The sequence below is a fragment of the Oppia nitens genome, unplaced genomic scaffold (genome assembly GCF_028296485.1).
Source record: "Oppia nitens isolate AA-2021 unplaced genomic scaffold, nextdenovo-longstitch-racon4-pilon3 scaffold2_pilon_pilon_pilon, whole genome shotgun sequence".
Lineage (NCBI taxonomy): Eukaryota > Metazoa > Arthropoda > Arachnida > Sarcoptiformes > Oppiidae > Oppia > Oppia nitens.
Genome location: NW_026533210.1, coordinates 9574548 through 9593490, shown reverse-complemented (window position 1 = coordinate 9593490; position 18943 = coordinate 9574548). Strand labels below are relative to the sequence as shown.

Genomic DNA, 18943 nt, shown 5'->3' with positions numbered 1-18943 from the left:
AATTTGTTCCCCATATTTATTTCAACATTAAAACATTACTTAATATTAGACTATATATATATATAGTATATTATACTGTATATATAATATATATCAATTAGCAATTTAATATATATAATTTATTTTTCAATTAACAACATTATATATTAAAAACAAAATTATTACACAACTATTAATATATATATATATATATATATACTCTAAATACTGAACTTTATTTTTATTTTATTTTGTTTTTTTTATATAAAAAGTATAACTAATTTTTGGTGCAATGTTTTCTTGGTGTTTCCTCTAATGGGAAATGTATCTGAGGAATAGGCATACCATTCCAATAACCCTATTAAAGGTACGGTAGAGATGTTATTAGTAATAATAATAATATTCAATAAACATAAATCAATAAAAAAATAAAAAATAGTAGATTTATAATATTATCAAATAGTAGAGTATATTACCGGAAATCGTTGACCGGATGATTGATTGCATTGCATGGACAGTGGGGCCAAACGGTATAATCTGTCCAAAAATTGTACTCTATTTGGATTCCAATGGATTGATTGAAAATTTTCCCGAACACTACCATTGGATGCTAGAGTCGACTGTCCTTCTCTGGCATTCATATATCGGAAATATGATCGCAAATATTGTGTATCCATTGAACTTTTGCATACTTCGAGCTGTGTTTTCGGATAGTAATGCAAATAATTGACACACATTTCATCGGTAATTGCATGGCCACCGAGTGTCATATTCACGCGTCCGCGAGTATCAAATCGACACGTATTGATCAGTACATCGCCGGGAAATATGGTCACCTGTTGCTTAAGTTTACGTATCTCCTGAAAGTGTGGACTGTAATGATTATCGCGATTTATTTCCGTCAATTCGACGCCACCCCTGATATGTCGGGTCCAGACCCGTGTACCAGTCAAATGCGTGTGCAATTGTGATGCAAATATGTTAATACCGTAGACGGGTAGCCCGGATCGGGTACATTCAGCCGTACAATAACCAGATAAATCAAACGACTGTTGCCCGGGAGGTATAGAATTTTTGGCCGAATATTCCAAACCGATTTCTAGGATACCGGCGTCGTGTTGTCTTAATTGTTGGGTATAGTATAGTCTAATACCGGAGCCATCGATCCAGTCGTCACGTTGTTCAGGATTATTGTAGTGTATTTCAAGCATAACATACAGGGAATAGTTGCGACCACCGACAGGTAGACCCGTTTGTTTTGGATAGACCAGTGGCTAGTAATCAATAATATTAAAAAAAATTTGTTACTTAATAATTAATTAATAATTTTTTGAAGTTATATATTTATATAAACAACAAACCCCGGCGCCCATAGCCCAGGCAGATATTACACGACTACATGCGCTCATTGCCGCAGGTTTTTCGGGTGCAAAACAATTGCCACTATAATCGCTAAGTGAGTCTTCAGCCGATACCTCGCAGTGGAACAGTTCCATGTGATGAACCTTTTTTTTTAAGGATGTGATGTTATAATAGTTTTTAAAATTTTTGTTTGTTTGTTGTCTACACCTACCAGTGCTTCATTGCCTGAATCGATAACTGCCTCATACTGTATAATATGATGTTTGGTATCTTTGAACTCTTTCGGCAGTTTCAATAGCCGACACCAATAGGTTGTCTCAACGTTGGGTATACTGACCCGATCGTTGAGCAAATCAAATCGTCTGGTATTTGATGGCAACTTTGGCATTGTTTCCAACTTCTTGAGCAACTGAACCCTTTGGTAGCCGTATTTGTGATCAGTTAGACGCAGGCCATCGATCCGCTGGAGGCCTCCCTTTCCAGTGGCATAGACTATATGTGTTGTTCCCTCCTTGAAGTGAGTGAGAGAGAGAGAGAGAGAGAGAGAGCAGTATTTTAAATAAACAAATAACTAATTATTATAATAACAATCACACTATTAATACCTCAATTATATAGTCATTGGGATCGCAGGTATCAAAATCCCGGTGATAGGCAAACCTTAATATATGGTGTTTTCGTTCAATACTCAATAGTTTACAATCGTTGGTCAGGTCGTCGACAAACACAAAACTATTGTTATCGGTGTGTATGTCCTGAAAAATGGGGGGTCGAAAAACAATACAAATTACATACACACACACATAAAATATTGACTATAACTCATATATTTTTTAAAAAAAACAATACAACACACAGGTATGTCATACGCCATACCATACCCACAGRTCATACACCCGAATTCATACCTGAAAGTGTGTCTTACGATGTTTTCCATGTCGTCTATCCGTCCAAAACATACACATATCAGCTCCGCGTATATCTCCATAATCGGAGAATCCAATGGCAAACCAGTCGTTAATGTCCGCCAAAACCAATCGCAACTCCATTGTTACCGATTGGGTTTCATAGTCGACTGTCCAAAACAATCGGTATCTATCATCGGCGTCCAGTGCCGTCTGAAATGTTATATTAGTGGTCAACGGCTGCGGTTGCGACGACGATAGTAGCCGTTCATCATCGCTATTATTGATGGTATCGATAGATGCCTGTAGTAATTGATGATTAAAATGAAAATAAAATAAAAAAATTAGCGGCGAAAACATAATAAGATTTAAAATCAACAAAAATCGCAACGTCTTTGTCTGGGAACTGTTCAGTGCAAGTGTTAGATAAACTAAACAACGATTAACAACATCTAATGAAGAGCCAGAACTGGTGGCCATATATATGATATGAGAAGCAAATGATTAAACAGCGAAATACCTCAACAAAAAAAAATAAGTCGACAGAAGTTGAAGAATGAGAGARAGAGAGAGAGAGAGAGAGAGAGAGAGAGAGAGAGAGAGAGAGAGACTAGAAAAATATTTTAATATAATATAATAAATAATAAGTAATAATAATAATAATAATAATAAATGACTAGAAAAATGCTTATTGCTATCAAATGGATGAAAATATTTTCGGTATTTCATTTCATATATATATATATATATATATATATCATAGCATATCATCATCTCTTTTATCTATTACATAATTTTTAATGTCCAATATCTTATATGTCAAACAACCAACCAAGTGATAGAGCACCGGCAGCAACAGGTTATCATCAAATAAAAATTTAGTCAATATWWATAACTATCGATATTTATCTCATTAAACTTTAATTGACACAAAAAAAATAATTTTCTATATATAATAAATAACTATTTTTTACGATTCTTATGTGAATAATTGATTATTTTTTTTAATTAATAAATAAATCACTGTTTATATTTTCACGTAAGTCAATCACAATTTTATAATTTGGTGTAAAGTGGAAAAATTTTTTATTATAAAATGATATCATAAGGTATTTAATGCAAAAACAAATCAAAGAGACCCCTCCATCACCACCACCACTATCGCCACCCACCCAGTGATAGGTTTATATTAAAATTATGTCTGTCTTTCCTTGTAATGGAAAGTGTTGGATGAGATGGAAGAGAGTAGAGTGAGTGAGTGAGTGAGTGAGTGAGTGAGTGAGTGAGTGAGTGAGTGAGTGAGTGAGTGAGTGAGTGAGTGAGAGAGAGAGAGAAAACTTACAGTGAGAGAGAGAGAGAGAGAGAGAGAGAGAGAGAGAGAGAGAGAGAGAGAGAGAGAGAGAGAGAGAGAGAGAGAGAGAGAGAGAGAGAGAGAGAGAGAGAGAGATTAGAGAGAGAGAGAGAGAGTTGTACTGTATTTGCAAAACTTATGAACTCTTTTATCTTTTGAAAAATGCGATTATTATTATTATTATTAGTTTTTTTTAATAAATGGTTGCCTAAAAATTCCTCGATATTCTGGAAGTAATATTTGAATTCCTTATTGTTAGCCATCACTCGGAGTGTCATAAAATATTTTTGATGATAAAAGTGTTTTGCATTTTTATTTTTATTTTTTTGATGACAACATTCCTCACTATTTATAGATATATAAATATATGTCTAGATATAAATTATATATTATATAATATATATAATAATAATAATAATAATCAACATTACTCTTCATCTACTTAATAGTTATAATAAGTTTTATATTATTTATCATTTATAATGTAAATTATATGGTATATTGAATTTATAGCTATTAATAATTAAATTAATAAAATAGTGTTTTATTAGAAATTTAAAACTAATTGCGTTTTTTAAATGTTAAAATGTTTGTGTGTGTGTGTCTATAATACCTGTATATTTAATTATTTTGAATTTAAAAAAAAAAATTAGCATGCTGCTACAAACTAATTAATTTTTAAAATTAATTTTTTTATAACTAATTAGCTTTAACTGTATATATAAATAAATATATATATATATACGGTACAGTACAGTAATAATAATATAATTTAAAAAATTTATAGCAATTTATTTTGTCTGTAAAATAATAGTCTTTAAGTGTTATTTTTTTTGTCTTAAAAAACACTGTATAAAAATTGTAATGACTTAATTGCTGCTTATTGTTATTATAAGATATAATTAATTATTTTAACAGTAAAACCAGTAAAGTACTTATTATTATTATTATTATTATTATTATTATTAGTACAATACAAACAAACTTAATATTTAATTAAATATTTACGACTAATTAAAAATAAAACTTGAGAATAAAAATTGAATGTTTCCTCAAAAAAATAATATTTGTTTTACTAAATAAAAAATTTAGTTTAAACAAATAAATAATTTTATTTTTTTAAAATAATACATACAAAACTAAGTAATTTATTAGGAAAATTACAACTATGTTTAGAGAGAGAGAGAGAGAGAGAGAGAGAGAGAGAGAGAGAGAGAGAGAGAGAGAGAGAAAAAAAACAAACTTATATATCAAATAAATAATTAAATTAAAAATAGTTATTAAATAATAATGTCTAATATTTCTAAACACTTATGATATTTAACAAAATAGTGAGCAAAAAAATGTTTAATTTGTAAAATCATTGTTAAAATCAATTTACTATAGTATTAACTATAAATAATAAATTTTTAAATATACATATATATTAACATGCAATTTATACAGTAACTAAATTACTATAATTAAATTGCTAATTTTATTTGTGTTATATAAATAAATAAAAAAATATTTGTTTATAATTAGATAATTATTTTTTTCAAATACTGTATATTTAGTGTATAGCATATGCACTGTCAATCATTATTTAAGTAAATCAAATAACAAATAATAATTGTATTTAAATAATATTAATAATTTTAAACAATAAATATTAAAAAATTTTATAAAGTATATTTATATAAAATTATATTTAATTAAATATAAATTATTAAAAAATTTGAAATCAACTAAATGTTGTCATTATTAGTTAAAGTATAATATGGTATGACTTAAACCAACTAATCGTATGATACAAAGTCCGCCTTAAAAAATGTTTATTATTATCACATAATTATTATATCAAAGTCTCCAGTGATTTATTTTTAAAAATAAAGATTGTTTTTTATTTTATTTTAAAATCAAATTATTAGATTAATTTAACAATATTTTTTAATATCATAACTAAATATTAAATTAAATACAATGTATTACTATATATACACTGTGTGTAAACATAAAACAAAATTATTGCTTAAATTAAATTAAGAAAAACCATTAACCAATCAAATATATATATWTATATATATATATTTAGTTGTAATTTAAATTTTAATATATTATATATAATATTTATTATAATAATATAACATCATATATATATATAAATGAAAATTCTTACAAATAATAATAATTACCGGTATATAAAAAAAATGTGAATTTTTCATTCATTTACCGGTAATAATAATAATAATTATTATTATTATAATTAAAAAAATTTGTTAACAAACAAAAATCATATATAAAATTAAGAAAAAATTCTTCAATTAAACAAACAATCAAAAAATAATATATAATTCAATAAAATTGATCCACAAATCATTGGGAGAGAGAGAGAGAGAGAGAGAGAGAGATAATAATAATAATAATAAAATAAGACTCAAAATCTATCAAATGATATGACTTTTTTCCCCTTCAATACAATCAAATCTCTTAAAGAATAAACGGAACAATTGCTTTGCGATTGCGGGGATAATTGGGAAACTCTTTCTTGTAATTGCGATGTTTGGCCAGTGCCCAGATGGCCATCTGTATGAAACCGGCAGCGGTAAACATGGCCGCCGGCAAGCATTGAGTCATTACGCTAAAAGCGGCCCACGAATACCATTCGTACGCGTAGTTCGGACACGAAACGTACTGAAACAAAATGGTGAACGGGTTGGCGGTGGGCATCGGTATGCGACGTTCGGTACTGCCGGCCGGTCGCAGATCACGGAGTGCCAAATGTATGGATAGATTGCCGAACTCGAACAGTAGGAAACCGATAAGGGATGAGTAGACTTGAAGTTTGCCTAAATAGGGTTCGGTATACAGAGGATGGTTGACATAATAGCCGATATAGAAAGCGAATCCCCAATAGTAGGAACAGTTCTTGAATAGGTTCATCAATGGCATTGTCGAGTGAGAAAATCGATGGACAAACAATGTCTCAAGTATACGTTTCACGTAATGTATTGACCAACAAATGGCGGCCAAATGTACGACATAACTGATCGGTTGTCCGGCATTGTGGCCGTATAGCCAAGCGGGTCGCGTATAGGACAACAAATAAGCAAACAGTGGTCCGGCGTATTCGCAGATGAAAACTGTTGACCAACCGATTTGCGGTCCCAAGTCTTTTATGTATAGATTGCGTCCGTTTTGTAGATCCAATGTCTTCAGTTGGACATCATCTTTGAGTGCCTTTCCTCGGGGTTCCGATCGCAGAGCTTGTCGTTCAGGATATAGTGACCTTCGCTGTCGGTAAATGGCTTTCTTGATGTCGCCGACTGTCGAGTTTGGGCTAATGTCGGTCAATGTGACCAATGGTTTGGCCGCTGCTGCCGCGTCTTTACCGCCGCTGGCTTTCAATATATCCAAATCCATTGATTATTATTATTAACCGATGATTGTCTTCTGTAAAGAAATGTCAGATCCGGCGGTGTTTTTGTAATGCAAACGACAAACAACTGACTGAATGAATGAATGAATTCAATGAATGAATGATTGAATGAAATGTTTTTTTTAATAAAAAAATTTAATTACATTTTACTTATTATTATTATTAGTTGTTATTTGAAAACTAAAAACCCAAACGAAAAATAAAATTATTATTATTTTTCCTCAAAAAAACTAAAATAATTTAATATTAAATAATAATTAAATTATTATTTTTTGTTAACAAACTTTTAATACTTGTATTCATTCAATGCAATAGAGATATACTGTATATTAAATAAACATTGATTTTTAAATGACTGTACAGACAGTGTTAACGTCACAATTAAATCAGTGATTCGTTACAAAATAATTACAAAATTTTTTTTTATATTAATTCAAATGTATTGTTATTTTTTATTTGTGGGGAATCTCTATAAATAAAAATACTGAATATATATAACGCTATTTGTGAACAAATTGTATCCAAAATATATATATACAGTTAAACGCTCGGTATAGTAGTCATAGTCTTAAAAATATAATAATATTATTTAATAGATTTTTTTAAATATTTGTTTATTTTTAAACTAAAAAAATAATAATAACTTATTTTCTCAATTCATACAAAATTTACATTATATTTATACAAATATTTATATTGTTTTTTTTAAATATAATTGTGTTTAAATTTAAAAAAAAAATTATTAAAAAATTTTTATTTAACCAAAAATAATATTAGACTTCAAGTAAAATACAGTTTATATATGAATGACGTCATTGAATGTGTGACTCATATGCAGTGATAAAATGAATGATTGGTTTTTTTTTGATAAACAAATATAGAGTAACCAAACACACACTTTAGTTTATTTTTTAAAAATATAAAAATAAAAATTATCATTAAAAATACAAATGAAAAGCACAATAAAAAAAACATTTTATTTTTTACAAAATTTAGATTTTTCAACAACAAAAAAAGTTTTTTTTTTTAAAAAAAAGCTAAATAATAATTTTTATTTTACAAATTATGTTTTTTGTGGGTTAATTAAAAAATAATTATAGTTATTCAGTCACTATACATACGTATATATTTATGTATGTTTTTTATATACGGTATGTACTGTACGTTAGGCAATGCAGATATAATATTATATGACTAACGCTATTACTATTACTACAGTATAGTAACACTGTGTGTGTGTGTGTAAAGTACAGTACAGTACAAGTATAGATTACTATAGATTAGAGTATTACAGATTGTAAAACGGTTTGGTGTTTCCCAGTATTTTTTTATTTAACCAAACAGTTAACGGTTTTTTATTATAAACCAACAAAATTTTAAATCTAGTCAGTGCTAGACAACAACAAAAAAAACATAAAAATAATAAACATTTTACTATTTTTTAAAAAATACGGTTTGGTTTTTTTATCTATAAATAGTAACAAATTTAGATTTTAACAAAATTTTTTGTACAAACGGTTTGGTTCGTTAAACAGGAACGGGATTACGATAACACACTTCTAGTACTACTCTACTTCTACACTGTATGTGTTATTAATAGTCACTGCAAGTATTGAATGAATAATAATAATAATAATACTATTAATACTGTACTATACTGTAGGTGTCTATTGGATTGCATGGAGAGTATTGATGTCAATATTGTTATGACATTTGATTTACAATTGAATTCAATTCAATCAAACCATTCATACGAATCAATCAATCAGTTTGTGATAACTGTTTGTCTCCACTGAAGATCACAACAACAACTCAGAAGACATAAGAGAAGAACAACAACAAGAAGAAGAAGGAGGAGTAAGAAGTCTTCATCATCGGTGTCGACGATCGACAAGGAGGACGACAACGACGATGGCGTTGAAACAAATGGTCGGACAAAGTAAGTGAACAATTAGATGGTTGTCTTCAGTGGTCATCAGTTCATCGATGGTCTAACTGTTTGTTTTCATCTATATATATATGTATAGAGATTATCAACGACGTGGTGAGGGCTTCCAGAAAGAAGGGCGAATGGAAAGTCTTGATAGTGGATCCGTTAGGCATGAGAATGATGTCTTCGTGTACAAAGATGCACGAAATTGCCGGCGAAGGTATCACTATTGTCGAAGATATTGGCAAAAAACGGGAACCGCTGCCCAACATGGAAGCAATTTATCTGATATCGCCCACCGATAAGGTTTGTTTTGGATATCAATTGGTAGTACTCGATGTCCAGATATTTTGTTGTTTATTATTGTTGTTGTTGTTGTTATTGTTATATATCTAATAACTAACTCTTTGTTTTGTTTTTCGTTTTTTTTTTTTGGTATCAAATTGTCTCAAAAAAACTTCTTTGTTGTCAATTATCACTGAAAAAAATATTGTTTCCATCGATTCCTTTATCCCCTAATTATTTGTGTTTTTTATTTTCTTGTAATTTGTAACTTAAAAAAACAAAAACAAAACTTTTTTGATGTCTTACTTTATTGTCTCCTATCTATCTATCTGTCGCTACTATTGATGTCTGTATACAAATCACTTGTGTCTTAATCCACTTGTTGTCTATCGATGTCTTTAATCTCTAACAATGTCTCGTAAAACTGATCCAAAAAACCCCACACAAAAAAAACTTATCTAATAATCATCGGCTTCTCTGTGTAATAATAATAATAATATGACTGTTGTTGATCTAACCGTTTAATATATATACAGGAAGTAAGTGGTCTCTCATATAAATTGTAGTTTTTTCTAATAATAATTATTTATAATAGTTTTGATTTTATTATTTTTTTTATCAAAATTTTATTAACACATTTACCCATATTTAAGTGCTTATGTATATTGTATTGATAAATAAATAACAAAATATATATATATATAACTATGAATCATATCCTAACTATCTATCAATCAGTCTATCGCTCTTATCTACCTTTACCCGTATGTCTCTCTCTCTCTCACTTTCTATCATAGGCTATGATTCATAGCCTACCGTTTCTCTCCCCCGCCGGGAGAGTCCCCCTGCACTTCCCTAATGTTTGTTTATTGATAAACTGGTTACTTATATACTGTATATATTAATATACATATAGTGTACCGGTATATTAGATAATAGTTAGTAATTAAAATTGAATCCAATTTGATTTCACAATTTGTTTTTTGTTTTGCAGTCAATAAGACTACTACAACAAGACTTCCTGAGCTCGCGTATAGCCCTGTATAAGGCGGCCCATGTCTTCTTCACCGAGTCATGTCCTGATGAACTATTCAACGAGCTCTGCAAGAGTCCCTGTGCTAAGTATATCAAATCGTTGAAAGAGATCAACATTGCTTTCCTACCGTACGAGTCCCAGGTCTTCTCGCTCGACTGTCACGAAGCATTTCATACTAACTATAATCCAATCAAACAATCACAACGAACGGCAACATTGGAACGACTAGCCGAACAAGTGGCCACTTTGTGCGCCACACTCGGCGAATATCCAAGTATTCGGTATCGATCGGAGTTCGACCGTAATGTCGAATTGGCACAACTTATCCAACAAAAATTGGACGCTTATAAAGCCGATGAGCCGACTATGGGTGAAGTAAGTGGTGTTCGGTTTTTTTTGTGGTGATAGTTGTCTTACATGGATGTTCTCTCTCTCTCTCTCTCTTTCCCTTTTTAGGGCCCAGAGAAGGCCCGTTCGCAGCTGATAATCGTCGACCGGGGCTTCGATTGTGTATCGCCTTTACTACACGAACTGACATTCCAGGCAATGGCCTACGATCTGTTACCCGTTGAAAATGATGTCTACAAATTTGAAGCGGCCAGCGGTAACGAAGTACGGGAAAAGGAGGTTATACTCGACGACAACGATCAGACATGGGTCGAGTTGCGTCACCAACACATTGCATTGGTATCGCAGAATGTAACCAAACAGTTGAAAAAGTTTATCGAAGAAAAGGGTATGCGTACCAATGATAAGACATCGATGAAAGACTTGTCTCAAATGATCAAAAAGATGCCCCAATACCAGAAAGAGTTGTCAAAATACTCGACACACTTGCATTTGGCCGAAAGCTGTATGAAAGCCTATCAAGGCTATGCCGATAAACTGTGTAAAGTCGAACAGGATCTGGCTATGGGTACCGATGCTGAGGGCGAAAAAATTAAGGATCCAATGCGTAATATTGTACCCATACTATTGGACCAACAAGTCGGCATATTTGATAAAATTCGTATAATTTTGTTGTATATAATATCGAAAAACGGTATCAGCGAAGAAAATCTGGCCAAACTGATCCAACACGCGGCCATACCCGCACAGGACAAGACTATCATAACAAATATGTCGATGTTGGGCGTGAATATCATTACCGACAACAGTCGCCGTAAGACACACCAGATTACACGTAAAGAACGCATTACCGAACAGACCTATCAGATGTCCAGATGGACTCCGATAATCAAAGATATTATGGAAGTAAGACATTGATTGTTGTTGTTGTCAGCAATAGTACCGATAATTAATGTTTGTCTGTTAATAATAATAGGATGCAATTGAAGACAAGTTAGACGATAGAAAACTGTTTCCATTTCTGGGCGGTCGGACTCAGCCGAGTAATTTTGGTCGACCGGCGCCGACTAGTATGCGCTACGGCCAGTGGCATCGGGACAAGAATGCACTGAACATTAAGAACGTTCCGCGTCTGATAGTCTTCTATGTGGGCGGTCTATCCTATTCGGAGATGAGATGCGCCTACGAGGTGACCAATGCGTCGAAGAACTGGGAGGTCATCATTGGTCAGTAGTTGTTGTTATTGATATTATTATTATTATTATCTGAGATTTGTTTTCTCACTATATATTGATTTTTTCTGGTTCTGTTCATAGGCTCCGATCATATAATAACTCCCGAAAGCTTTCTTCAAGATCTTCGCGAACTCAGTAATAATTGATTGATTGGCGTTTTGCTGACCAAACCAACCAACCAATCAATCGCTTCTATGGATTCACACCAATGTATTCAAAAAATGATGATATATTATATATATATATATATACTTACAGTATATGTTTGTGAATACCGTTATTTAGTTTTTCTCTTAAAAACAACAAAAAAATTATTACATTTTAATCATTATTTCAAAGAAATACATTTTTAACAGATTTTATTATTAATATTATTATTATTATTATAAATTTAATTATATAATTATTAGTATTATTGATTTATGATGATTAATAATGCAATTGCAGTGAGTGATATACATACCGTACAATTAATTAATTACCGATTAATTACCCGATATAATATATATATATATACAGTATATATATATATATGATTGAAGTAAATTTACAAACCATACGGCAGTTTATATATATATTATGCCGTTAATTATTATTATTATTATTCCCTCGAAGCCATTCCTATTGAAAAATATATATTATTACAGTATATTTAATATGAAATCAATTGAGGAAAAAAACATTATTATTATTACCGTATATTATAATTGTTTTTAAAAACAAAATCATTATATTATTATAGTTTATACAGGTATATATATATATAATCTACCGTAAAGTTATTCATAACAGTTATTTAATTATAAAAAATGATAATTAAATTATTTACTAAATTATATCCAAAAAAAACTAGTCATCTAAAAGAGTTTATTATTATTATTATATTATTAATTAATTTAAAATATATTTATTTATTATAATATATTATTTGTTGCATAATTGTTGACATTATTATTATTATTATAAAAGTAAAAATAATTTAAAGTATATGAAAAATTATATATATATATATATAGAAATACAGTATATAAACAAACAAAAAATTATATCTAACATTAACTGTTATTATTATAATTATTAGGGAGTTATATCACTAATGATATACAGTATATAAATATTTGATTTTGACAGCTATTAACCAATAATTGTCAAAAACTAATGTGAAAAAAAAGTTTTAGCCTAAATAAGACATATTAAAATTTAATTATAATATTATAATTAAATTGTATACTTATTTACTATTAATTAATTACAATTAATTAAATTGTATTACTGTATATATATATACAGTAAATAAATAACTTTAAAATACGGCTTTAATTTTAGTGGCTAATAGTTTATACAAATTAGTTGAAACTTGAAATTAAAGCACTTATATATATATATATTTAAAATAAAGTATAAATAACTTGTATAATCAAATGCAATAACTTATTATTATTATTATTAATTATTACTATTATTGATAACAATTATAGTAACAAAAAATAAAGATTATTACTATTATTATTATTGATTACCGAAGCTATTGTTTTTTATTTCATACACACACTTTACCGTAGTATCAGTTATTATTATCGGTACTATTGGTAACCGATATCGACTGATCATTATCTCCGGGATTCCCGGACCTATTGTAAGGACCGTTAAAAAACGATTGTTTAGTCACAAAAAAATGATTTTTTTATTTATTAAATATCGGATTTAATTACAAATCATTTTATTTTCCAAACAAAAAAAATGTAATCAACAGTTAAACGCCTGAAAACGGATCTCTCTCTCTATGTCTCAGTTTTCTTCGGAGGCGCCGCCCGACGACTCTTCTTTGTCGGCTTCGGCTTCTGACTCCTCAGTATAGCACTGGCTCTGCGAAGACAGACCTATGACAAGATAAGACACCAAAAAAAGACAATTAAAAATCAAATCAAAATTATCTGTCAAAACAACAACTAAATCACAAATCAAATCAAATAATTACATTCTTCAGGTCAGTTCGGTATAAGTTTTTGTTACAAAACTTCTTAATGTTGTTCAATGTCCGACGGGCGTCCTTATTGAGGACAATTTTGGCCACACTTTGGCCAGGTTTTTGCTGATGACGGCGTTTCTTGTACTGCAAGGTAACACCTTTTCCCGATGAATTCGGTTCAACGGTCAACGCTTTTTGCTGGTATTGGCCTTCAAATCGCGGTACGTATAGACCTTTCGGATTGAATCGCGATCGGCTAAAGTGGCGATCAATGCCGCGTACTTTGATCAACGATGATGACCAGTTGCGGGTCAATACCCATTGCAGATCGCGGGACATACCGACACCTTTGACCATTTTGTGTGTCTGTGTGTGTGTTCACTAAATCAATCAATCAAATCATGGGATCAGTTGGTGATTTCAATCATATCAATTGATACTTACAATCACTTCAAGAGTGGAGTTGTATTGATGTCCACAAAAACTGAAGAGGAAAAGGAAGTACTTTTTTAAGACATAACACAAGTTATACATCAATAATGTCTACACAAAACACGTGGTATTTATTAGTTGTATATTAAAAAAATAAATACCAAATAAAGTAAAGCAATAAATACTGTATTAAAAAGCATTGAATGACTGGAAAGCATTGCATTCATTGTCTGAATTGTTTTCTTCATAGAAATTACACCCAAAATATAATAATAAACTTTTTGATTGTTTTTTGGTTATCAATAATTATCACCGCATCTGATCCATAAAGTCAGTCGACAACAACACCGACAACAACAACAATGCTTAATATACAGTCGCGATCACTGAATCCGGTAAACATTTTGAAAGGTGAAGCCGAAGAAGAAAAATCAGAAAATGCTAGACTTTCGTCGTTTATCGGTGCCATCGCTATCGGCGAACTGGTCAAGAGTACATTGGGACCGAAAGGCATGGACAAGATATTGTTGTGCGAAGGCCGCAATGAAGGCCGTGTCGAAGTGACCAACGACGGAGCGACCATTTTGAGGGCTGTCGGCGTCGACAATCCGGCCGCCAAAGTATTGATCGACATATCAAAGGTAAGGATTGACCGACAGATCGGTTACCGATTATATTATTAATGTCATTGACTTGTATTTAATGATTCGCCAGACCCAAGACGATGAAGTCGGTGACGGAACTACTTCGGTGGCTGTATTGGCCTCCGAGTTGCTTAAGGAAGCCGAACAATTGGTATCAATGAAACTACACCCGCAAACAATTGTGTCCGGTTGGCGTAAGTCGGTCAATGCTGCCCGCGAAGCACTCGAATCGGTAGCAGTGGACAACAGCGCCGATGACAAACAATTTCAATCGGATTTGTTGAATATTGCGCGGACAACCCTGAGCTCGAAGATACTGTCGCAACACAAGGATTTTTTCGCCAAACTGGCCGTCGATGCTGTAGTCAGACTGAAAGGTTCGGGCAATTTGGATGCCATTCAGATAATCAAGAAACTCGGGGCCAGTCTTAGCGATTCGTTTCTCGACGAAGGCTTTCTATTGGATAAGAAACCGGGTGTTCATCAGCCGAAACGTATTGAAAAAGCACGGATATTGATTGCCAATACACCGATGGACACCGATAAGATCAAAGTGTTCGGCTCCCGAGTTAAAGTCGACTCGATTGCCAAAGTGGCCGAAATTGAATTGGCCGAAAAAGAAAAGATGAAAGATAAAGTCGATCTAATACTTAAGCATAATATCAATGTGTTTATCAATAGACAATTGATTTACAACTACCCGGAGCAATTGTTTTCCGATTCGGGTGTTATGGCCATTGAACATGCAGACTTTGACGGCATTGAACGCTTGGCATTGGTTACCGGCGGCGAAATTGTCTCAACATTTGGAAATCCCGATAAAGTTTGTGTTTTATTGCTATTTAATTTATTAGAAAAAAGTTATTAATTAAATGTTTTTTTGTGAATAATTTTTAGGTACGTTTGGGTACGTGTGAGCTCATTGAAGAGATAATGATCGGTGAAGACAAACTATTGAAGTTTTCGGGCGTACCAATGGGCGAGGCCTGTACTATAGTCCTGAGAGGTGCCACTCAGCAGATCCTCGACGAAGCCGAACGATCCATTCACGATGCACTGTGCGTACTGTCCCAGACAATCAAAGAACCTCGTATTATCTACGGCGGCGGTTCAACTGAGATGCTAATGGCCAACGCTGTCTCGTTGTTGGCCGCGCAGACTCCCGGCAAAGAATCGTTTGCAATGGAAGCTTTTGCCAAAGCCCTGCGATCGATGCCCACAACTATTGCCGATAACGGTGGCTACGATTCAGCTCAACTGATATCCGAATTGCGTGCCTTTCACTCACGCGGTCAACACTCGATGGGCTTGAATATGGATTTGGGAACCACTGGCGATATGCGCGAACTGGGAATCATTGAGGCGTTTATTGTCAAACGTCAGGTACTGCTGAGTGCTGCCGAAGCCGCCGAAATGATACTACGTGTCGACAATATTATCAGAGCTGCTCCCAGAAGACGCGAACCCGACCATAGAGGACACTAAATCATTGATTGATTGATTGATTATTATTGCATTAATTAATAACTGTTTTTTTAAAAATAATTTTTGGCGCATATATTATGTCATCAATTAATAATAATAATTTTTTGTGATTATTTTTTATTTAATTATCGGATAATAATTTATAACATTAATTAAAAATCAAATAAAAATGATAATAAAACTATAATACAGAATAAGTTTAATAAATAATATTTTAAAATTTTATTTTTTATAATTACTACTACTATCACTACTACTATCACTACTACTATCACTACTGTTACCATAAACGGCCATTACTTCGAGTAGCGACACTCCGACGGCGATACTGACGCCTACGACTGCCATATCGACGACCAAAACGGTGCCGGTCGGAACTGTAGGCGACGGTTCAGGCCGCGGACACCGTGGGTTTGGTGCCACAGACAAAGGGAGCCACGGGTTGGTACGGCGGTTGTTATTATTAAATTATTTTAAACTTTTTTTTTTAAACATTATATAATTTATTTATTAATTAATCAATCGATACATAATTTTATTTTTTTAAACACAAAAATTAATATATAATTTGATTACCGGTAATAAAAAAAACATATATTTATATTTTTAATTCAATTATATCGGATATTATTGTTGTTGTAGTATTTCATCAATAGATGATATGAAAATCACAGAGGAATAGGTTTGCCGTCATAGTTAAGAAAATCACCTAAAGTTTTATCATTAATCGCGCGGATAGTGTCCAACATTTTCGACACACTCTCGCCGGTAGTAATCAGGGCATTAGGTCCGCCCATATCTGTCTGTACCCAACCGGGATGTAAAGCAATTGCCCGAATATTATCGGCCTTCAGATCGATGGCCAAACTTTTGGTAATCATATTCAGCGCCGATTTGCTCGATCGATACGGATATCCACCGCCGGATGTATTGTCTTCGACTGAACCGACTTTTGACGATATATTCACAACAGCCGTCTTGCGATTAGCCGAAGCAGACTTTGGTAGTGGACATGAAATATAAAGACATTTTAAATCAATTGAATTGATGAAGACTTCCAACTAATAACAATACAATACCTTCAACAGTGGTAACAGGGCTTTGGTTAGCATCAGTGGTGTAACCGAATTGATTTCAAAGTTTTTCAACATATCTTCGGCGGTAACCTTCTGTAGGTTACTGTAGATCAAAATCCCCGCATTGTTCACCAATGTGTCCAAACCATCCGAACCGACAATTGTGGCAACTTTCTGGACAAACCCGTCGTAACTATCGTAGTCTTTGACCTCAAGTTTGAGTACATGTAACCGATCGGGATTAGTGGACACCAGTTGATCCAATTCGGGATTTGCCGACTGTCGGGACGTAACGATCAAATGTTTCGGTGGCGACTGTGTGGCCAACAATTGGCGTACAAACTCCAGTCCAATACCACGATTAGCACCGGTTATGATCACTGATTGGAGACTCATTGCGGTGTTTCGGGCGATCAAAAAAAGTGGTCAATTAATTGATTTAAATGATTGAACAAACAGACAGACAGTGTGTTTGACAAACAAATAGCAAATAGTTTTTCAATACAATAACAAACTGTGTGTTTATATACTGTACTAATCTATAGAGTGACCAAAAATTTTTTTTGTTTGTTTGCCCTGTATTTGTATATACAGTATTGATAACTATATTTATATATTAAATTAAAAAAAATATTGTATTAAATATATGTTTAGATTATTCATACAATATGTATATGATTTTTATTTATATTTTAAAAATCAATAATTTTATTATTAATTATTACATTTGATACACACACAAAAAATTTTATATACATAATTTACAGTATATTTTAATAATAATAGTAATAATACAGTAATTATTACAGTATGCACCTGTATGTTTGGCTAGATTTTTTTAAGTCTACATAAAGTACACTATTGAACTAAACAGTTATTATATTTACTATTACTGTACAGTATATTTAAATACTGTATTTTAAATGCACTAAAAATGCACTCAAACTTTTATTTTGTTAAATTATTGATATACACTATATATCTAATATTATAATTAATTATTTTACTATAATAGACATAATTTTCATAAATTAAAAAAATAAGTAAATGTTTTCTATCAAATTATTTTACAGTTATATCATTTATATATGCAGAGTATAATACAATTAATAGTAATATTTTTATTTTATATGATTAAATGTATCACAAAATAATATGTTGTAGAAAAATATAACTACTGTATAATAAATTAAAAATTAAATATCTTAATATAATTATTTTAATAAAAATTTATATTATTATAAATTTCTACTAAAACTATTAATAAAATTATCATAAATATATTTTTATAATGATTATTAATAAATGAAATTATTAATAAAATTTTATTAGTATATTTCTATATTAATAATTTATTATTATTTACTAACTGCTATTATGTATTATACTACTGTATTAAATGCACTAAAAATGTACTCAATTTTTAAAAAATAATTTATAATTAATTTTTACTAATAATATTAGATAATTTGATATTTTAAAAAAGTA

General features: G+C 31.3%; 6 protein-coding genes across 6 annotated transcripts; 2 read left to right on the top strand and 4 right to left on the bottom strand.

Annotated features, from left to right (window-relative positions):
- Window positions 1-256: 256 nt before the first annotated feature.
- Window positions 257-2661, bottom strand: LOC128956075 (dopamine beta-hydroxylase-like). The gene is made up of 6 exons (XM_054301758.1): window positions 2250-2661; window positions 1947-2096; window positions 1553-1852; window positions 1341-1484; window positions 456-1253; window positions 257-337 (listed from the first exon to the last, which is right to left on the bottom strand). The coding sequence occupies exons 1-6, from the start codon at window positions 2604-2606 to the stop codon at window positions 257-259; spliced, it is 1830 nt and encodes a 609-aa protein (XP_054157733.1). The 5' UTR covers window positions 2607-2661.
- Window positions 2662-5950: 3289 nt separating this feature from the next.
- On the bottom strand, window positions 5951-7221 carry LOC128956382 (probable very-long-chain enoyl-CoA reductase art-1). The gene is made up of 2 exons (XM_054302116.1): window positions 7159-7221; window positions 5951-7086 (listed from the first exon to the last, which is right to left on the bottom strand). Exon 2 carries the CDS (start codon window positions 6997-6999, stop codon window positions 6067-6069), a length of 933 nt encoding a protein of 310 aa, XP_054158091.1. The 5' UTR covers window positions 7000-7086; window positions 7159-7221; the 3' UTR covers window positions 5951-6066.
- Window positions 7222-8652: 1431 nt separating this feature from the next.
- On the top strand, window positions 8653-12113 carry LOC128956358 (protein ROP-like). Its single transcript, XM_054302087.1, has 6 exons — window positions 8653-8954; window positions 9043-9251; window positions 10225-10641; window positions 10723-11520; window positions 11591-11840; window positions 11931-12113. The coding sequence occupies exons 1-6, from the start codon at window positions 8927-8929 to the stop codon at window positions 11993-11995; spliced, it is 1767 nt and encodes a 588-aa protein (XP_054158062.1). The 5' UTR covers window positions 8653-8926; the 3' UTR covers window positions 11996-12113.
- Window positions 12114-13515: 1402 nt separating this feature from the next.
- On the bottom strand, window positions 13516-14369 carry LOC128954948 (60S ribosomal protein L28-like). Its single transcript, XM_054300566.1, has 3 exons — window positions 14263-14369; window positions 13828-14199; window positions 13516-13729 (listed from the first exon to the last, which is right to left on the bottom strand). Exons 2-3 carry the CDS (start codon window positions 14173-14175, stop codon window positions 13631-13633), a joined length of 447 nt encoding a protein of 148 aa, XP_054156541.1. The 5' UTR covers window positions 14176-14199; window positions 14263-14369; the 3' UTR covers window positions 13516-13630.
- Window positions 14370-14423: 54 nt separating this feature from the next.
- Window positions 14424-16561, top strand: LOC128956364 (T-complex protein 1 subunit beta-like). The gene is made up of 3 exons (XM_054302094.1): window positions 14424-14891; window positions 14965-15717; window positions 15792-16561. The coding sequence occupies exons 1-3, from the start codon at window positions 14613-14615 to the stop codon at window positions 16377-16379; spliced, it is 1620 nt and encodes a 539-aa protein (XP_054158069.1). The 5' UTR covers window positions 14424-14612; the 3' UTR covers window positions 16380-16561.
- A 371-nt stretch (window positions 16562-16932) lies between these two features.
- LOC128955333 (C-factor-like) lies at window positions 16933-17984 on the bottom strand. The gene is made up of 2 exons (XM_054300997.1): window positions 17459-17984; window positions 16933-17377 (listed from the first exon to the last, which is right to left on the bottom strand). The coding sequence occupies exons 1-2, from the start codon at window positions 17849-17851 to the stop codon at window positions 17048-17050; spliced, it is 723 nt and encodes a 240-aa protein (XP_054156972.1). The 5' UTR covers window positions 17852-17984; the 3' UTR covers window positions 16933-17047.
- Between the last annotated feature and the right edge of the window lie 959 nt (window positions 17985-18943).